The sequence below is a fragment of the Cryptomeria japonica genome, chromosome 9 (assembly GCF_030272615.1).
Source record: "Cryptomeria japonica chromosome 9, Sugi_1.0, whole genome shotgun sequence".
Lineage (NCBI taxonomy): Eukaryota > Viridiplantae > Streptophyta > Pinopsida > Cupressales > Cupressaceae > Cryptomeria > Cryptomeria japonica.
Window position 1 is genome coordinate 434439599 of NC_081413.1, and position 20860 is coordinate 434460458.

General features: G+C 38.0%; 1 protein-coding gene across 4 annotated transcripts in view; it reads right to left on the reverse strand.

Annotated features, from left to right (window-relative positions):
• Nucleotides 1-7239: 7239 nt before the first annotated feature.
• The window catches only part of LOC131037955 (uncharacterized), a 141322-nt gene continuing 127701 nt past the window's right edge, over nt 7240-20860 (reverse strand). For all 4 annotated transcript variants that reach the window (XM_057970219.2, XM_057970221.2, XM_057970220.2 and 1 more), the window contains one exon: nt 7240-7655. In XM_057970219.2, coding sequence (XP_057826202.1) covers nt 7559-7655 — 97 coding nt within the window. In that variant the 3' untranslated portion in view covers nt 7240-7558. The remainder of the gene's footprint in view (nt 7656-20860) is intronic.

Here is a 20860-nt window from a genome sequence, read left to right on the forward strand (position 1 = left end):
AATTTATATCAATATCGATCTCTTTGTATGTGCTGTTTAGAACAATGAAGTAATTGATATAATGCTTATCGAATCACCAGTATGTATATCGCTGTAGTGAAAGTGGCTGTAGATGCTTGTATCAACACTTAATGTTTTCTATATATCCACAAGTACCGATCGACCACCTCTATATATATAAAGAGGAGGCATGTTTATGTAGAAGCATGCCTATACGTGGAGCATGTCCATGTAGAGACATGTCTCTACGTGAGCATGTCTCATAGTTTCGGCTGTCACTAAATATGCCATTCACAATAGCGATATATATTGGTTAATCGATAATTATTATCGATTTTGATTTGCTTTATCATTGATACACTTTATCAATTATGATTTACTTTAAATATATAATTTGATCGATACTCAATATTGATTTACACATGATTAAAGTATACTTAATATAATCAATTTAATTATGTGTATGTATTTAATAATATATAAATATACATTATTAAATACATACATACGATTAATTCATAATCATGTTTCATAGATTAACAATTAAAGCAAGTAGTCTTAATAAGCACATAAAGCAAATAATCCGATTATGTCTTGTGGAGGATAGATGTCAAATGCTTAAGGCCGATAGGCCAATTAAGTATTTGATTTCATCAGTTAGAATAATCTGACCAAAGCTACAAAACATTAACACTCCCTCTTAGCTAGGGAGGATTAATTCTATCCCAGAACACAATAGATCCATTAATAAATGATATCACCTCACCGTGATATTTGAGAGATATGGCATGTCCATGAATATCAAGTCACATGATATTTGCCATGACTCTCATATATGTCCATAAACTATGATGTGTGTGTTGGCATCACGTCACATGATACCTACCATAGGGATATTTAATCATGGCATGTCCATGGGTATTACGTCACATAATATCCATCATGATTATCTCAACTATTATGGTTATCCATTGATATCAAGTCTCATGATATCCACCATAATGTCTACAGAGATGCTAACTATCATGACATGTCCATAGATATCAAGTTCCATGATATCCATCATGATAGTGATGTCAACTATTGCAAAGCCGTCACTTTACAATATCAACCAAATACAAGTGTTCATCATTGAAAAGTCGTCACCTTTCAAGAATGTTCACAGGGCCCATGCAGTCATGGAGTCACACACATGACCAAAAGAGTTTACACATTAAACATCTTTCATAATATTAGTACAACAAAATTAAATAATTTAGATTCAATCTCAAATTAACTTACATTTTCAACCATACGAAGTTTATCCCGAAAGTGCTCAACCTTTGTCTTGGATAGAGGTTTGGTGAGAATGTCTGCAGTCTGTTCGCCTGTACTGACAACCTTCAACTGAATCACATTCCTTTCAACCATGTTTCTAACATAGTGATAAGGAATCTCAATATGCTTCAACCTGTCATGGAACACTGGATTCACTGAAAGATTTATGCACTTCTGGTTGTCACAATGGATGATAGTAGGATCCAAAGATTGATCAAACAATCCCACGAGGAGTTTTCTTAGCCATACTGCTTCTCTTGCTCCCATTGAGGCTGCAATGTACTCGGCTTCTGTAGAACTCTATGCTACTGAGGATTGTTTCCTACTAATCCGGGAAATCATAGCTGATCCTAAGCTGAAGCAGCACCCTGATGTGCTCTTTCTATCTACCACACTTCCAACCCAATCTTAATTAGTGTATCCATGAAAATCTAGTTCAACATTAGTGTATTTGAGACCATACCCAATAGTACCACACAGGTATCTCAGAATATGCTTAGCTGCAACCAGATGTATCTGCTTTGATTCACACATGAATTGACTAAGTGCTTTTACTGGATAACAAATGTTTGGCCTGGTGTTAACCAAATACATCAAGGACCCAATTATCTGCCTGTATAAAGTGGGATCTGCAAATTTTGATTCTACTGCTGCTTCCTTTAGCTTGTGCAAGTTTGTTTCCATAGGGGTAGACATGGGCTTACACTCCATCATTCCAAACCTTTTCAAAATGTCAATAGTCTACTTACTTTGATTTAGGACAATGCTATCTGTCTGTTGCCAAACTTCTAAACCGAGGAAATAATGTAAAGGACCCAAGTCCATATCAAACTCTGATGCAAGATCTTGTTTACATTTGGTAATTAGGTGATCTTCTCCTATAATCGGTAAGTCATCAACATATAAACTGAGAATTAACATTTCACCATTAATTACCTTGAAGTACAAATTTGGATCTGCATCATTCTTGGAGAAGTTTAAGCCCAAAAGATATTTATCTATCCTTTCATACCAGGCTCGAGGAGCCTGTTTGAGCCCATATAAGGCTTTCTTCAATTTACATACATGTGAACCATTTCCATGTATGACAAACCCTTCAAGTTGTTCTAAGTATACCTCTTCTTCTATTACCCCATTCAGGAAGGTTGTCTTCACATCCATTTGGTGAATCTTCCATCCTTTAGATGCAGCAATGACAATGACAGCTCTAACAGAAGTATATTTGGCAACTGGGGCAAAAGTCTCTTCATAGTCAATCCCTTCCTTCTGAGAGAAACCTCTGGCTACAAATCGTGCTTTGTATTTCTCAATACTGCCATCTACAACATGCTTGATTTTGAAGAGCCATTTTGAAGACACCACTGACTTATCTTTTGGTCGGGGCACAATGTCCCAAACATCATTCTTAATGATGGACTGATACTCTTTTGTCATAGCATCCTTCCACACTTGAATTTTAATGGCCTCCTTGACACTAGAAGGCTTTGATTTGATGATCTCACTCATCAGAGCAACGTAGCTGGAGAACCTGTGAGGTTTTTTGCTTTCCCTAAAGGTCCCTTGTGGTGCTACATAGTCTTTAGCCTCTTGAATCATTTTTCTTGCCCAAAGTGGCCTCTTCCGATTCACATTAGTGTCTCTAGGTTCATTGGCAGGGTCCATGAATTCCTTTTGACCTTCATTTTCTATTACTTCATGAGTCTCCCTTTGAATCTCAGGAGCATGATCCTCTTCCATATTAGAGGAGATTCTTGGTCTTCTATCTCATGAGTGCTTTTGGATTTTCTGAAAGCAATGTCTTCCTCAAATATGACATCTCTACTTAATTCAAAATTAGTCTTTGTCCAGGTATGTAGATTTTGTAGGCTTTAGATGTTTCACTATATCTTACAAATATGCCCTTTTTGCCTAAGGGTTCTAATTTGGATCTTTTCTCTTTGGGTATATGAATATAGACTAGACATCCAAAGATTCTTAGGTGACTTATGTCAGGTTTAACTCCAATGAATGCTTCTTCAAAGGTTTTGTCATCTAGGAGGGAGTGAGGACATCTATTTTGTATATATAAAACAATACTAGAGGCTTCAGCCCAAAATGATGTTTCTATGTTTTGATCATACATCATAGCCCTAGCAGCTTCAACAATAGTTATATTCTTCCTCTTTGCCACCCCATTTTGTTGAGGGTTATAAGGAATTGTGTATTCTCTCTTAATCATTGATACAAAAAAATTTTAAGTTATCTGAAGTATATTCCCCTCCATTATCTATTCTTAGTATTTTAATTCTCTTTCCCGATATATTTTCTACTAGAGCCTTGAATTCTTTGAAACCTCATAAGGATTTCTTCTGACTCTTTACATTTTAAAAAATATATCCATGTCTTCCTAGAGAAATCATCTACAAAGATAACATAATACAAAAACCCTCCTATAGAGGTTACAGACATGGGTTCACATAAATCGGAATAAATAATTTCTAGTACATTTTTAGATTTGCTCTCACTAGTGTGAAAAGTGCCTTTCGTGAGTTTCCCTAAGGCACATCCTTTGTATGTTCCTTCATGATTTTGCTTAATCTTAGGTAGACCTATTACCATTTTTTCAATTGAAGGGAGAGCTCGAAAATGGAGATGTCCTAATCTTCTGTGCCAAATTTCACATGTACTCGTTGACTCATGTATTAGGGTATGAGAAAAAGAAATGCAAAGTTTGTAGAGGCACCCATGTCTCACTCCAATAGTGTGAGCCTTCTTGATGGTTGAGTTCTTGGGCCATGCCAAGACCTTACCTTCCATAAAGGTGATCCTATATCCTTTATCTTCAAGAGCTGAAATGGAAACTAGGTTCCTCTTTATCCCTAGAACATATAACACACCTGTGAGTTGGAGAGAAATGCCTGATTTAAGGTTTATAGTGCAGGTCCCAATTCTTTTCACGGGATAGTTGGAGTCATCCCCAATAGTTACTTCCTCATCAGATTTTTCTATTAGACTATCAAGATGTTATTTGAATCCTGTAATGTAATGTGATGCTCCACTATCAATCACCCAAGTATTAGGACTGGTTGATACTTGGCTTGACAGGGCTTAGTAGAACACAAGTTTCTCCGAATCATTTTCTAACCCTGTCTTACCAACTTCTGCAATAGTGGCTTGAGGTCTTGACCTGTCAAGGCATTTTATGGCGTAATGCCCATACTGGTCACATCTAAAGCATCGCACCTTGGTCATATCCCTCTTTCTCTTGGATGAGTATTTGCCTCTTGCATCTTTGTTCTTCTTCCTCTTGAAGTTCCCTTTCTTCCCCTTCTTGTGAGAATGAGAGTTTAGCACATGAATGTCTTTGTTTGTAGATGACCATCCCCCCTTGTGATTAGCTTGGATTCCTCTTGAATGCAGTCTGTCTTCAACCGATCAAATTTAGGGAGTTTTGAAAGAGCACTAATTCCTTGTATAAATCCTTCCCGTGAAGCTGGTAATCCATTCGATGCCAACATAGTTAGCTCCTTACTTTCAATAAGTGACCAATAGTGGAGAGTTGGTCCCTTAATTCCGTGATCCTCATGAAGTATGATGAAATTGTTTCTCGTTTGTTCATCCTCGCATGATGAAGTTTTTGTTTGAGGGATAGAACCATGCTCGTATTGTTTATCTTGTACATGCTTTCTAATGTTGAGAACATTTTGATTGCTGTATCCAACTTGGAGATTATAGGTACCATGTGATCCTTAACTGCATCCACTAATAGCTTCATTGCCTTATTGTTGTTCTTTATCCATTGTCTTTTCTCGTCTTCTTCATTTGGTATAGTTATCTCTTTTTCTACAAATGCTTCCGACTCTTGCTTTCTTAATGTGAGCATAATTCTGAATTTCCATGAGACAAAGTTAGAGGCTCCTTCAAGACGATCCTTGAACCTAACACCGTTGGCCATTTGGAGAATGAATATGTTTTTCTAAAAATTCAAATGATAAATTTGACAGCCTTTTGATTCAAATCTGATTGGATCTTCCTTAGACTGGCTCTGATACCATGTTGAAGATTTATCAGATTTGAATATAGGGTAAATGAAATTTTAATCTTAGAATATAATCTCCAATTCTTATTTACTATATTAGCAATCTCTAAGAATATTGATTTACTTTCAATATGAACTGTTGTTCACAATGATCAATTTATATCAATATCGATCTCTTTGTATGTGTTGTTTAGAACAACGAAGTAATTGATATAATGCTTATCGAATTACCAGTATGTATATCGCTGTAGTGAAAGTGGTTGTAGATTCTTGTATCAACACTTAATGTTTTCTATATATCCACAAGTACCGATCGACCACCTCTATATATATAAAGAGTAGACATGCTTACATAGAGGCATGCCTCTACGTCCACGTAGAGACATGTCTCTATGTGAGCATGTCTCATAGTTTTGGCTGTCACTAAATACGCCGATTCACAATAGCGATATATATTGGTTAATCGATAATTATTATCGATTTTGTTTTGCTTTATCATTGATACACTTTATCAATTATGATTTACTTTAAATATATAATCTGATCGATACTCAATATCGATTTACACATGATTAAAGTATAATTAATATAATCAATTTAATTATGTGTATGTATTTAATAATATATGAATATATACATTATTAAATACATACATATGATTAATTCATAATCATGTTTCATAGATTAACAATTAAAGCAAGTAATCTTAATAAGCACATAAAGCAAATAATCTGATTATGTCTTATGGAGGATAGATGTCAAATGCTTAAGGCTGATAGGCCAATTAAGTATTTGATTTCATCAGTTAGAATAATCTGACCGAAGCTACAAAACATTAACATAAGGAAGCTATTTGACAATGTTTTTCTCCCGTAAAGGTTTCCACATATATATCCTATGTTCTACTTGTGTTATATGGTAGTTAGATTTTATGTGCATGTTTATATGAAGAATATGTTTTAGTTATTAAGTTGAAAAAGTAAAAGTTTAGCATAGCTCCCCAGATACATTAATGTATAAAACTGCCATGGTGAGTTTCTTCCTTACAATACGTACATGTATCTTTAAAGTTTAAACACAAAGATGGAAGAATTAGTACCATAAGAGTTTGTTGACAAATAATTATAGTCAATCAAAGAGAAAGAACAGAAAGAACAGGCAAATATAGATTGGTAACACCAATGCCAAACATGAGATGGCAAACAAACAACCATCAAGACTCTATGGAACCAACTGCTGAAATCACAAGCCAACAGAGCAATGTATAATGGGTGAATTGAAACATGAATTGACCAAATACAAGCTTTTATTTTGTATTAGAGACTTGCAACATTGTTAAGATTTCTAGTAAACGATCTTAAGGGCTTTCTATGCATGTCTTTGTTGACATTTGAAACTTGTGTTGACAAAATAAGTAGATATAAGTTTCCAAATAATTGTAATTCACTGGGAGGTAAAATAAAACTCCAAATTGTGGTTCCACTCTAGATGCCCCTATCACAGCCAGCTGGAGCCGCTAGACACCAGAATGCTTGACACAATCAAGATTTTTATACCGGTATACTTACAAGCTAAACCCCTATAAACTTGGTCATATCAGCAAATGGTATCTTGGCAAGTGAAAAACAAATTTATAGGTTCAATTCTCTGTGGCTATTAAGTATATGTTTGCGTATGCACCATTTTCCTTTCACGAGTTTACTTGACCAGCCTAGCAGTGAATAAAATCTATCGAGTGAAATTCTAGAATTTACAGTTTCTAAAAATTTTAAAAGCGGAAAAATTTGTATCATCAGTCCACAACATTAAACACAAGCAGAAACAAGATTACCACTTTCCACAATAAGTATATGATCAATGCACACAACATTAGTGCAGACCTGCAATCATATTTTCCCAGAGTGTGATAATAATGGAGGTTGATGCTTCATTTATAATGTTACAAATCCTACTCGGCAAGAGTTGATACAATTTGATTCAGAAAAGGCAAGTTGTCCCATACCGCAAGAAGGAAATTCGAATTTAGTTCAGTCTCTTCTTGAAGGAGAACTAGGAAAGAATACAGAACTTTGTGATTGATGAAATAAATATTACATAAAAAATAAGGAATAGGTTATGTTTTATCCAATTTTAAGAAAAGACACTTAGACTCTTACTGTTGATGTTTGATGCAACAAGCCTTTTGTTCCAGCCTACAGCAATAATTTTTACTTAAGAAGAATGTCACAAAGCTTTCATCCCAGTAAACTCCCGCATCTTCTCATACACAAGAAAGGTAATTGCAGTCTGCGGGCCCAATCTTGCAAACAATGCAGTACCCCTGTTTCCATCCCATTATCAGAATTAAAAATAGATAAACCATGAAAAAGCAGGTGCATCATGATGAGGAAACCAAAAAAAAGGAGAAGTAATCAAATGATTATAATTGCATTAAAATAAATGCAGATGGGATCTGGCAACAGCCAAAAACTAAACAGCAGGCAAAATTTTCTAGTAGCTCCTACCTAATATCCCTCCAAGAAGGTGGTGTTCAATAGGAAATCCAAATTCCACTAATAGTAAAGGGCAGGCAATCATTATAAATGGGTTTGTCAAAAGCCACTAAAGGTTGGGTGTAGCAGAAGGTAAAACCAGAAATGCTAGATTCAGAAAGTCCTTTGAAAATTATTAGAAAATTTGAACAGCCATATATGTCTATGAAATGGAGAAAAAAGGTAAAGTACCTGCAAACAGGTTACTGTATAAGATGAACCACTACAGAACAATTCTCCAAACATAACTGGGCTTTGACATAATGCTTAAGAAGATTGAGAGAGCAGGCAATCACTTGGACCTATTGAGCCAGGATGATCGATCAATTGTTTATTGACCATATATAAGGAACAAAAAATTTGAAACGTTCACAGCTGACTGGGATGCAGTGGGGCTATATCAAGGTACAGCAGAAACAGCCTAACTCTTAACTTCAAGGAAACATTAGATATGCAATCCATTAAAAACAAAATTATAATACTAAAATCCAGCTTTACATTACATATGTATATGTTTCCATATAGCCTGCAAACATAGCACTCATTTACTCTGAAAAATGGAGATAATACACAAGCCACTACTGCATCTGGAAATAACATTATTCTGAAGCTTCGCACATTGAATTTGTGTTTGATACAAGATGACTTTTGAGAATTTACCAGATTTTACTTCTTCCAGTTACAACTATGTTATAAAAAATTGAAGTATTAGCTCTTTGTACAAGATTTGCTTCCCAATGCAGATAAATCAATATTTTGATATTTCTTTTCTCTTTTCTTTCCATATTCTACATTTTGGCCATAAGCAGGGAAGCTAATAATGGGTTTGAAAATTACAATGGCACTGAAGTAAAATTTAGGATTGTTCACTAGCCACGAATCTCCTAAGAAATTGCAATGACTTAAAGCAATTAATTAAGTGTAAAAGATATAGTAATCGTAAGATTTCAGTATGAAGACATGATAGATGTAATATCCCCTTTAATTTTTTCCGATTATTTCAGTTCACAATCAACACAAACACCTATTAGAGTTAGAAAATGAAATCCCAATACCGTTGAAAATAACCCTTTCCACCTTTTGATCATCGAGAGCCCAATCTAGGAGGGTGAGAGCATACAGTATTGAGAGGATCATTAGATGCAAGAAACTCAAATTGATTACAATACTTGGGCGGCAAGCCAGCCCCTTCCACTTTTCAGCAGGATAATGAGAATACTGAAAATCATTTGGCAGTAAACCAGCCAAGGACAAGCCAAGAATTGAAATTGAAATCACTCAACCGCTTATTCAGCGGGAGGACTAGAAATGAAATTACAAATCAACTCTACCACTTATGCAGCAGGAGGACAGTATTACAATATTCAAAGTAGGCGGCAAAGCCAGCCTCTTCCACTTATGTAGTGGGACTAAGAGCAATAATCCAATTAGATAGTTGTTAGTACTACTAACCAGCTTTACAATGCACAATATGGATTACAAATTAAGAGAAATTATTACTCCAAAGATAGGCGGCAAAGCCAACCTCTTCCACTTTGCAGTGGATCTAAGAAAGATCAATAGAAATTGTTGTTAGTACTACTACCAGCATTACAATATGAATCATAGAAGATAAGAATGAAGAACTAACAGCTGCAAACAATTACCAAGATCTTTCTCTCCACACCAAAGAACCCACACCCTAAAACCAACTCCACACAAGAAGACACTCCACAACAGAAAATCTCTAAATCTGATATACTCCCAACACGCTCAAAACACACAGACCAGCAACACCAAATCCCATTAAAACACTCACAACTCACCCAATTCTTAACCAAATGACATGAAACAAAAAGCATATGATCACTAGGAGGTAGGCGATCAATCCTAAGACAACAAAACATGGCAAACTGACCCCAATAATTTATGGACGCATCCCAAAACACTCAACCAAATGGTTCAGCCAACTAGGGTACGATTTTGCAAAAGTAAAATCCCAAACACCATTTTAGACTCTACAAACTCACAAAATGAATCGCCCAAACCACAAAAAGAGATAGAAGAAATACCCAGAACGAGAAGAATGACACACTGAGACCTGCAACCAAGAATCTACTTCAACACACTCCGCGACCAGCAACAAGAACACTCAAAAATCCACACAAATCTTCACCACATTGAGTCCAATCTGCTCCTCTGGATGAGAAACAGTCATACATTCAACTAGGCGCTATCTCTCAAGCACGAAACTGAGGCACTAGGACGTAGGCGTTCCTTGAAGTAAGAGTCTGACAGCATTTTGGCAACACTTCATTATCCAAGCAATAATGGATAGTCTCAAATGAAGGCCAAGCACTCTTATTTATAACTTTTTGGAGCTCCAAATTCAAATTCAACTCCCTCCAAAATGCCATGAAATGAAATGCAATTTCATCCAATTTGGGCATCCAAGCTAGGATAATGTTTGCTGTAATTTTTAAATCATGTATCCTCACCAAAAGGGGTCGACCACTTAACTTAGGCCAAAAATAATTCTTAATACATCAATTCGCCCCCCCTCTAGGTAGCAATATACTTTATGAAATATTCATAAAGTGATATATGGCATCCAAGGAAGTAAGTGAATTATTTCATAAAATTAACATATTTCTAAGGTGTCCATCATGCCTTAAAAATAATTCACTTGTAAAATATTTTTCCTCAAGCATAAATTGCCCAAAATAAGCTCCAAAAATGCTAGAAGACAAACTACTCAAACTAACCTGCCGGAAATAGCCATCTGAATTGGCCTGTTGAACCCCTACTAAAAATAGTGCTTCTAAACATAGCACTTACTAAAAATGGCACAGTGTTGAAAATAGTAAGCGTTTCCAAAGTGATTTTAACCACATTCTGAGCAACCGTCGCAACTTACTAAAAATAGTAAGTCCAAAAAGTCTTCAAATTTGTTTGCATGTCACACCATCGCGAGGCTCTCTGAAAATCCAAAAAAACCCAGAAAAATAAGTTGTCTTCGCCCCCACTTACTAAAAAAAGTAAGTTCGAAAAAGTCCTCATATTCAGTTGCATGTCACACCATCACGAAGGTCTCTGAAAACCCAGAAGGAATCCAGAATCAGAATTGTAAAACTTCAGCATGCAAGCCACCAAAACTGCCAAAGCATCCTCCTAGAAAATAGGAAACCCTAATTCTGCCTCTGATTGACCAACGGGTCTCAGAATTGGCAAACAGACCCCAAAACAAACTAGAGCGGAAAAGGGGACATTACAGTCTGCCCTTCCCAAAATTGGTTGTCCTCAAGCAATGCCACCACAACTCTAGAAAATTTTAAATTGATCCACACCCAAACAAGTACAATCCCAAGGTCCAATAACTGTCTCAGGAACAACCCACCTTTCCAATGTTGCTCCACTCTGATCACATCAATGAAAACATCATGCCAAAACTGCGATATCCTCCCTTGTGACTCCAAAATGTTACCATCCATGATACTCAAACTAAAAAATCTTGAAGGACTGAAATCAATATCATGCAGCATCTCATGCCCATAAAGCTCTGAGTAATCAATATCAACAATGCCACTGTCTATCACAAGCCTGCGCAATAGGAAAATAAGTCTACTCAGCTCACGATCAAACTCCACAACATATCTCCCCAAGGTGTCAAGGAGAGCCATGACTGTAAATATGACTTCTCCAAATCTTCCTGCAAGGAGGAAAACAATCCTTTGCAAGAGCTCAACAAACTCATTCTCATAACTCCACATGAATCTACTAGGCCTCAATTGAATTATTCTTATACAACCATGGAGACTTCTGAAATCTCTTTTAGTTCTCACTCCAAGCACCTCAGAATGATGAACCATAGAAAGCAAAGGTTCGTTGTCCCAATCATAAGTAGAAGAGAGGGCATAAGAATAACCACTAGTTAGAGCTTGAACACTTCCCATACACAGATACTAATTGCCCCAACTCGCCATACCTCTCATCTGAGACCATAAACCCGTCCTACCAGGAGACTGTTAAGTCTGAAAAAAAGTACACCAGCAGCTCACCAAGTCTGAAATGATTGACTTGAGATCTGATTTTAGGAAAATCAGCATCCAAGAAGATGAACAGCTGCTGCAACACAGGAAATCGTCATCCAAAACAACACATCTGCTCACATCCAAGGCTGGAAATTTCCTCTCATGACTCCAACTCCACATAGAACCATCCTTTGCTCAGAATATCTTCCCAATCTACTAGTTGATGAGCAAAAGGAACCATCAAATGGTTGGTAAAGAAGGGAACAACAACATCAAGACTGAAAATTTGTTCTTTATTACTCCAAAGATCCTTCTTTCCACATGTAATAAGCTCCATCAAACCATGTTGACGATCTCGAGATTGGATACCCAACCAAAAGTGATCTTCAACACACTGAAAAGAAAACTCAACACATCCACAAGTGCTAGTAAGGACCAAGTGCATACTTAAGAAATTGATGTCTCCTCTAGCAAACCCTTGAAGCCTAACCATGAAAGCTTCAACAACATTGGAGTATGGGACAAATGTTGTCCTCAAATCCAACTCCCAAAATGGACTAGTATGAGCCTTATTATTATTCAACCCAAGGAATAGGTTATCAAACATGCAATCACCACGTTCTGGCCCTTCTTTCTCCCCTACTTTATGAGTAACAAGTCTGAAATCTTCACTCCTTGCTGCTGCAATGAAACCATAGACGGCTACTAAACAATGTTTAGACAACACCTTGATGCCAAAAGATGTTGAAATCATCTTGATACAACACTTCCCAAGTGGAGTCTTCATCCTCAACCCCACTTATGCATTCAGTATCAAGCATCCTCGGAAGATTACTATTCACAAAACGTGGCACATCCTCATGGTTTGACATCACATCATCCATACACTGGAAACCATGCTCAATCTCATGTTCAATCACTTCACCACATGTTTTATCATCCATCACGAAGAGAGGGTTTTCATAACTTTCTCGATAACCACTTCAAAGAGAGGGTTATCAAGAACTTGGAAGCCATCCCTTTCCCCTTGCTCACTTCCATCTTGCTGATCCGAATCTGCACATGCAACTTTTGTTTTTCTTGTGAAGTTCTCGAGATCAAACTCTTCTCGAAGACTATCAAGCTCACCAATTACTTGCTCGATTTCTTCAGCTCTTAGTGCATTCTCTTGCTCCCTAAAAAGTTTGAAATCAACAAACTGACCTTCTACCTCCATTAGAGCCAATTGAATGTTTTCTAACATATCCTTTGTTGATTCAAGCTCAAGAGTAAGCTCATTAACCTTTCTCTCTTTTCCTTGGAATGCGCTAGCGATCTTCCTTGCAAGTTCGAAGGCATAATCTCGATCTTCAATCAAGTGTATGTAATCTGATTTCAATATATCCAAAGAGTTTGATAAGTTGCAGATTAGGGAGCGTAACTTCATCCTTAACCCCTTTCTGTCTCTCATCAATTTGAGTCTTCCAGTAGAGTTCTTCAATCAAACTATGTGTGTGATCAAATTGGGATAGAGATTGCATTTCGTTTTCAAAAGACACCTTGAATTGACCATCCCACTCATAAAAATACAGAGATGGTGTACTACTGATAGGCTGCAAGAAAAAATCAGAACTTTGTTTCTTGCAATCGTTGCTCCCATAGCTGCTCCAAGACTCTTGTCTAACTCCACCAACTAGCTGAAAATGATCAATATCATAAATAGGATAGACTCCACTAAGTCTTTGAGCCTTTGATTACAATCAAAATTTTCATTCTTGTTTTCAACGACTCCTTGGTTGTCCCTAGTCTCACACCCCACATCATCCACGTGATGACAATGCTCTACACCAAGATGATGATCAGCTTTGTGCACTAATAAATCTGATTTATGCTCAAGAACACCAACAAACACTTCAATATCAGGAGCCTTATAGACTCTTAAATCTGCTTCCACCTCATTGTCACTTTGATCAAACGAGAAGGCAGCCCCAAGATCAAGTGTAATGTCACCATTGTTTACTGATATAGAATCCCCATCAAGTTCCATTTCATCATCCGGATCAAAGGGAAATTCATCCCACACAGGTTCCTTGTCATCACTAGGTGCCATCACACCCGGATTCCAAGTGCTAAGGGGTTGATTGTTCTGATCAAAAGGAAAGTGCTCATCATACTCTTGGAGTCTTGACTCATTGAATAAGTCACCTCCCAATTCACTTAAACTGATATCTTCATAAGTATCTCTCTCCAAAAGCTTAGTTTGATAATCAAACCCAAGACCAACCACGTCACTGTTAGGGGTCAATAACACATGTTAGTTTATAGTTGGTTTGGGTGTTTATGATTTGTTATGTATGAGTTGACGAGAGGTTCCCGTGGGGTAGTTGGTAGTTAGTGACGGTTGGCAACTTGGCCAACCGTCGAGTCTATATATGGTATGGATGGAACCTCGGCAGATTGGTATTGTACTGGCATATTTGAGAATCCAATAAAGATATCATTATTCTGCCATAGCTGTTTTGTAATTGTTATTTATGCTTTGATATATGTTAATGTTTTGTTACATGAATTGTTGGTACGTGTGGAATATCTTTGTTTATTCGTGAGTTTATCAACCTCACCATAAGGACTAAACATTTTGGCGTCGTTCCTAAACGAACCTGGGGATAACTATGGCTGCAGGCAGAAGGAATTAATGGGTCGGCCATTTAACCAACAATTAACTGTCGTAGACAGTGACACACAGGAAGAAAGTACCGCGGAAGAGGCACGAGAGGATCAGTTGACGACAGACTTGGTAGAGTTGTGGGACGTGTCGGTCACACAGTACTTGCAAAGGGAGGCTCAGGAGAGAGCCGTCTCTGAAGGCATGGTACATGGTGAACTCACCGTCAGTACTCCCGTATTTGATCTTCTCAGAAGTATTCCAAGGTTGCTCGCTAGAAATCTGATTGCACTCCAAGACCGAAGAGAGGAAACTGCACGGGAACTCCGTTGGCAACAAGTACTCCAAAGGTACGAAGAGCGGAACCGTAGGGAGGAAGAGGAAAGGGATACAAGTCGACGTCGTACCCCCAGCACTTAATGCCCCTATGGCCAAACAAAGACAAATGTACCACTACCACCGAGGGAGTAGACGAGGGAACTTGTTGACGTGTTTTTTATGACTACGTCGAACACAAAATAAAGTTGCCTAACGGTCACTTCACTCTCTTTTGATCAAAGTGTGATTGCACGCTAAGATTGCAAGAAGTTCAAACAATCGACTCCAAGGTTCCTTTATGCTACGGACGTGACTCAGTTGGCTGATGTGATTACTAGTAATCCAAGGGGCCTTACATTTGCATCATTCTTTCACTTCTTTGTTGTGGTTGGAACTCCATCATCGGATATGGCAATTCAGCGATGTTGTTGCTTCGGACGGACTAAAATGAACTGAAAGTAAAAGGGAAAGGGTTTAGAAGGATCTAAATCTACTCCTAAGGGCAGTGATAACAATGAATAGTGCTTTGGTGGACAAATTCCAAATAAGTCAAGCTCTGCTTCGCCAAGATCAACTACAACTCTGCAAGAACCAGTGCAATCTTCTGGGGATGCTAGAGGATTTTCAAATTGAAAAAGTACATTTGAATACCCAAAAACGACGCAATCCAAACGACTATCCACAATCAAACTTAGCACAAATTTAGGGGGCTCAGACTAACTTTACACTGCAACTTACAATCGGCAAGATGCAAAAAGTATGAAGCATGGAAATTCATCAGACACCATTACATTCTCCATTGAAATCGAAGCACTTTACTATTTCTAATCTAAGTGAGGAAAGTGAAACCATGAAAGCTTTGAAAAAATAATTTAAGTGGACACCATCAGAGAACAATGTTTCACTGTTATTATCTCAAAACTTATCGCAACAATTTCATACAAGTCTCCCTCCTTACAAAAGAGGGGGATCACCCCTTTATATAGGCCTCAGACCATGATTACATGCAAACCCTAATTAGGGTTTTCCCTAAAAGATTCTCCACTCAAGATGCAACAAGGTGGGAATCTCCAATTGATAACCCATCATGCCCATATACAATTAATTCAAAAATACCCAAAATAGCATCCATTGCGCATTAAATGCACCACCACTTTCAACTTCGCCCAACATGCGTTGAATATTCATCCATGCAAAAATCACCCCATTATGTCATAAATGCTCCATCATTTCCACATGCAGTGGCTGCATGCGAAAAGAATCTGCCATTAATTTAACATGAAATGACCGGGTCACCATTTGGTCAAATATTCCGGTAATGAATGCGCCACTCTACTGCCACGTGTTCAATAGATCCTCGCCATGCAAGTGGACCCTGTCATCGTATATCCGCTCCTACACATCTAGAATTGTTGGAGAGGGAAAATTCGATTCAGGAAGAATTTTCTTGAAGTCTCTTCAATTTTCCTTGCTCGGAGAAGGTTTTTCATCAATTTTGCACATTTCCTATTTTCTAGGAAAATTTCCAAATTAGGGTTCCACGGTCCAGGAGAGAGAAAATTCTCCTACAAATCCAAATCTGTAAAAAGTTTTGAAATTTGGATGTGATTTGATGCTCGAGAATGGATTTTTTAAAACTTTTCCTGGGGAAAATTTCTTGTTCAATTCATCCCTAATTCCCTCCTTGCCAAGAAATTGTTTTTCCACCTTTAATTCATCCCAGCGTGGAATTCATGTTGTGAAGGAAATTCTCCTTTGGAAAGAAATTTGTTCCTTACCCTGAGGAAGGAAATTCTTCATGCCTTAGCCAATTTTCATGATTTCCAAGAACTATGTCCTGAAGGAAGAAATTTCAAACACTTAGTCAATTTTTCACCTTTCCTGGAATTTTGTCCTTTCCGACACTTAGCCAAATTTTCACCTTTCCTGGAATTTCTTCTTCTTGGGCGCAATTCTTCCCTAAGGAAGGAATTTTTGTGGTCTTTGAATTCATCATGTTTGCAGGGAGCTTTTTGACCAATATGCCACATTTTCTATTTTTTAGGAATTTTCCTAAAATTTAGGACCCGGGTCCCAGAGATAGAGAATTATCTCACGAGTCCAAATCTGCAAAACTTTCCAAATTCTGATAAGATTTGGTGTCTAAAAATAGATTTTCCAAAATTTTTACTGAGGAGATTTCCTGCTTTTGTTCATTCCTCCTTGACCCTTGGATTTTCATGCCTTAGACAATTTTTTCAGTTTTCCAACTTAGGCATGGAATTCACTCTTCATGGTGAAATTCATCATTTCCAAGCCTTAGAAAAAATTTCAACTTCCTGACTTGGAATAGAATTTTGACTTTGATGGAGGAAATTTATTCTTTCCTGCTCTCCATGGATACCTTTGCTATAATCACTATGCAATGGATTTCTTCATTTTTATAAATTCCTTGAGGACCTCATTTCAGTGCCTTATTCATGCCTTGGGCGCTAATCTCCTTTAGGTGTGGAATTCTAAACTTTCTCCATTCTCCTTGAGCACTCCACTTTGGCGCCCTCCCTTGGATTAGGGTGGAATTTTTCACTAAGTGGTCGAATTCACAATTTTCCATGCTTTCCATGTCAACTTCACTTTGGTGCCCTTGGTGAAGTATGGGCGCTAAAACCACCTAGGCAAGGATTTTCACATTCTCCACGTTCTCCATGGACTCTTTTGTTTGGCGCCCTTGGCCAAACTTGGGCGCTGAATTGACTTGGGGAAGGATTTTCATGATTTTTCCTCATTCTCTTCATCAGGATATATATGAAATATAACATTTAAGCTTATACTTTAAGTTATATTTCATATATATTGTCAGGATGTTTGAGAGTGGTTTCAGGTCCCTAGGAATCATAATGCAAATTCTGGATTTTGGAAGATCTTTCAAATTTTCAGACTTAGTCAAATTTCAGACCATTTTCGGATCAGGATAACATTGGTGGACTGATGTGAATTTCCAAACTTGGATGATTTTGCATACTTTCCTCTTCTGGAATAGGAGTTCCAAACTTAACCATTTTTTTTTATCCAACTTGTCTGCCTTCCGACTCTTCTGGATTTAGAAATGATCTTCAGGAACGTTCAGTGTTCAACGTCTTCAGGGATGAACCTGCCAAAATAGATTTTCGCAAATAGTAAGTGTATCAAAATGTTAGGGTTTGGACAAAATAGGTCAAAAAAACACTTACTAAAAATAGAAACTTATTAAAAATAGAAACTTACTAAAAATAGAAATTACTAAAAATAGTAGGTTTGATTTTTGGCAAAATTAGACCAATCCGGGAGGCAGTGAAACTTACTAAAAATAGAAAGTGCTCAGAATTTGCTCAAATTTTACTAGGAGGTTCCTTGAAGGGTCCTGATTCCAGTTGTATGCTTAGTTTTCCAAAACCCTGAAACCCCTAAAATCTAGGACTAAAGGCAAAAACCCTAAAATTGACAAAACGAGTCCTAGACTTAACCAAATTTGCTCAAACGAAAAGCAAACTTAATCAATATGACCCCCAAACACTTGCAAAGCAGAGAGACTGACGAGACTGCTGCGAAAAAGACCCAAAAAACAAAGCCAAAAGATTGAAAGGGCCTAAAAAGTAGGGGGTCTCCATTTGCAACGGGGCGATGTGTGAAAACGTCACAACAGAACCGTACGGAGATACCTCCGCATAAAAGAACAGGTCGAGCAGAGACGACAACTAAGGGAAGTTGTTGACTCAAGGAGCCCTAAGGAACATAGCAGAAGTCGAAGTGTGAGTCGGAGTCGTAGTCAGGAGAGACAAACACTGTGTACGTGGAAGGAGTTGGAGGAGGTCGCCAGGAACCTGCCACTTCCAGGCGTAGTGGAGGAAGACCTCGCCGAATAGGCCCCACACTCGACGTCAAGTGAAGAAGACTCCAGGGCCGAGTCGCGGAGCAGTCCGTCAAAGTATTCTGAACAAGGAGAGGAGGCGGTACGGGATCTGCACGAAGAGATTGCCGATATTTTTGAAACGACATTATCCTGCATCAGGAATTTGTCCTTGACGAAGGAAACCAAAATAGGAGGGTCAGACCCAGAAACCCTGGGAAGGAGGGACTACAGGAAACAAAGAGGAAACAAAGAGGCTGATAATCTTGCTAATAAAGCTTTTGATCTCCAAGTTGGAGAAGTCAACATTGATATTACACTCCCAATGGCTACTATTTGAATTGTGGGGCTGTTTAACCTTTTGTTAGTGTACTCGAGGGGTTGACCGTCAGTTTGCTTATCGGCAAGTATGGGAGAACATTTAAAGCTTGTCAGTATGGGGAGTTGATCGGATCTCTCCATATCCGATGATATCCTCCACTATTTCTCGGGAGGGCAAGTAGGTTGAACTTGGCCACGTTCCACTTGGCCAAGATGGTGGTTTCCCCTTCATGCGATGTAGGGCCGTACAAGAGAATTAAAGTCGTCTTAGTCTTCACACATGCCGCCACCCTATCCCTCCCTTCGAAATTGCATTTGAAGCCCATCGAATATGCAGCCTTGCAGTTTGTGTGGAATTTCCTTAGCAAGTTTCTATAGCAAGGTTGCTAGACTTAGATTCTTTGGTAAGTCTTGTATTAAGGTGTGCTTGAGACTTGTTTTTTCTGCCTTTCTTTTGCTGGAAGGGTATTTTCATAGAGAGTGTTATGGAACCGAGTTTCTCTCTGCATGCTTCGTGTCCGATGATGGCTTTCTAGGGACCCATTTCAGATGAGAAGTTGACAAATATATTCTTGTTTGAAGAGAAAACCTTCTTGACAAGAGTGAAGATTGTGTTTGGAGATGAGTATCTGAGTGGAGAGTTCAATATCGGACAAATGTTGAGAATGCCTCCATGTTTGTGGCTTGATGTTTTGAGTTGGAAAGTAAGGAGAAGGTGGAGTGGATTGTGCAAATTTGCGTTCGGGAGGAATGGTGTGGTGGCTAGGATAGTTTCTTAAGGATGACCAAGGACGGGGCAGGATTTGTGTGTCCAAATGGTGCCTAGATAAACGCAAGTGAGTTCAAACCTCCTATGCGCCCTTACCTCCTTTGGAGTGCAAACTGCAATAAGGCCTTGACGCAAAGAGGAATTCATGGCATCAAGGAGTTTTTGGAGATGTGGGAGAAACAAGAACCCAAGCTGGAGGTGGAGAAGTGAGGTGATTTTGGAGCTAAGTCATCCCATCTGGGGGCGCCTTCATCATCACGATGCAAACGTGGTCGCCCGAGAGGAATGAGGAAGGGGAAGGTTCATCGCACATTGTAGACCGATTTCCCCCCTGAAGACAATGACGACAATAAGGATTCCGAAGAGCAGGTGGAGCAGTCCAATTCACCCTACATGAAAGGCAAGGAGATAGTCTTTGTGATCTAATGCAGATACACTTTTGTTTTTTTGCAATGTTTTCACAGCGTACATATGTGATGTAATTTTGTATAGGCATTGCTCAGGTGATGGGTGGGGGTTGTTTTGATATTTTTTGATCTTTTTAATCTCTGCATGGACTAGATGGGGGGCTTGGTAATATGAGTTAGACGCTGTTATTATAAATCTTATGTCGTATTCTCGAATAACTATGAAGATGTAACAACTTTTTGAAGTAATAGAAGAAACATTAACTGATCAAAAAAATAATATATTATTATATTATTATATTTTGTGTACGGATGTACTTGTACCTGTACCCAAGGAAAAAAATTGCTGATTTCGTACCCGATTCCGTATCCATACCCCTACCCGAATCAGTAACTTAGTCTATAACCAATATCTACGATCTGCAACACCAAATAACCTTCCACACACACAAGACAGAAGCAACAACAAAAGATGTTATTCCACCAGTCAAGAAATATTTACAAGATGATTATGTGATGAGATGATTACCATGCAAGAGGTACCTTGCTTATATAGGCAAGATAAGACATAGGATTAGACAAGAGATCATAGCATGTGTCTTACTCTTAATCCTATGACATGAGACAACTCACAAAAACAAATATTAAATGACCTAGGAC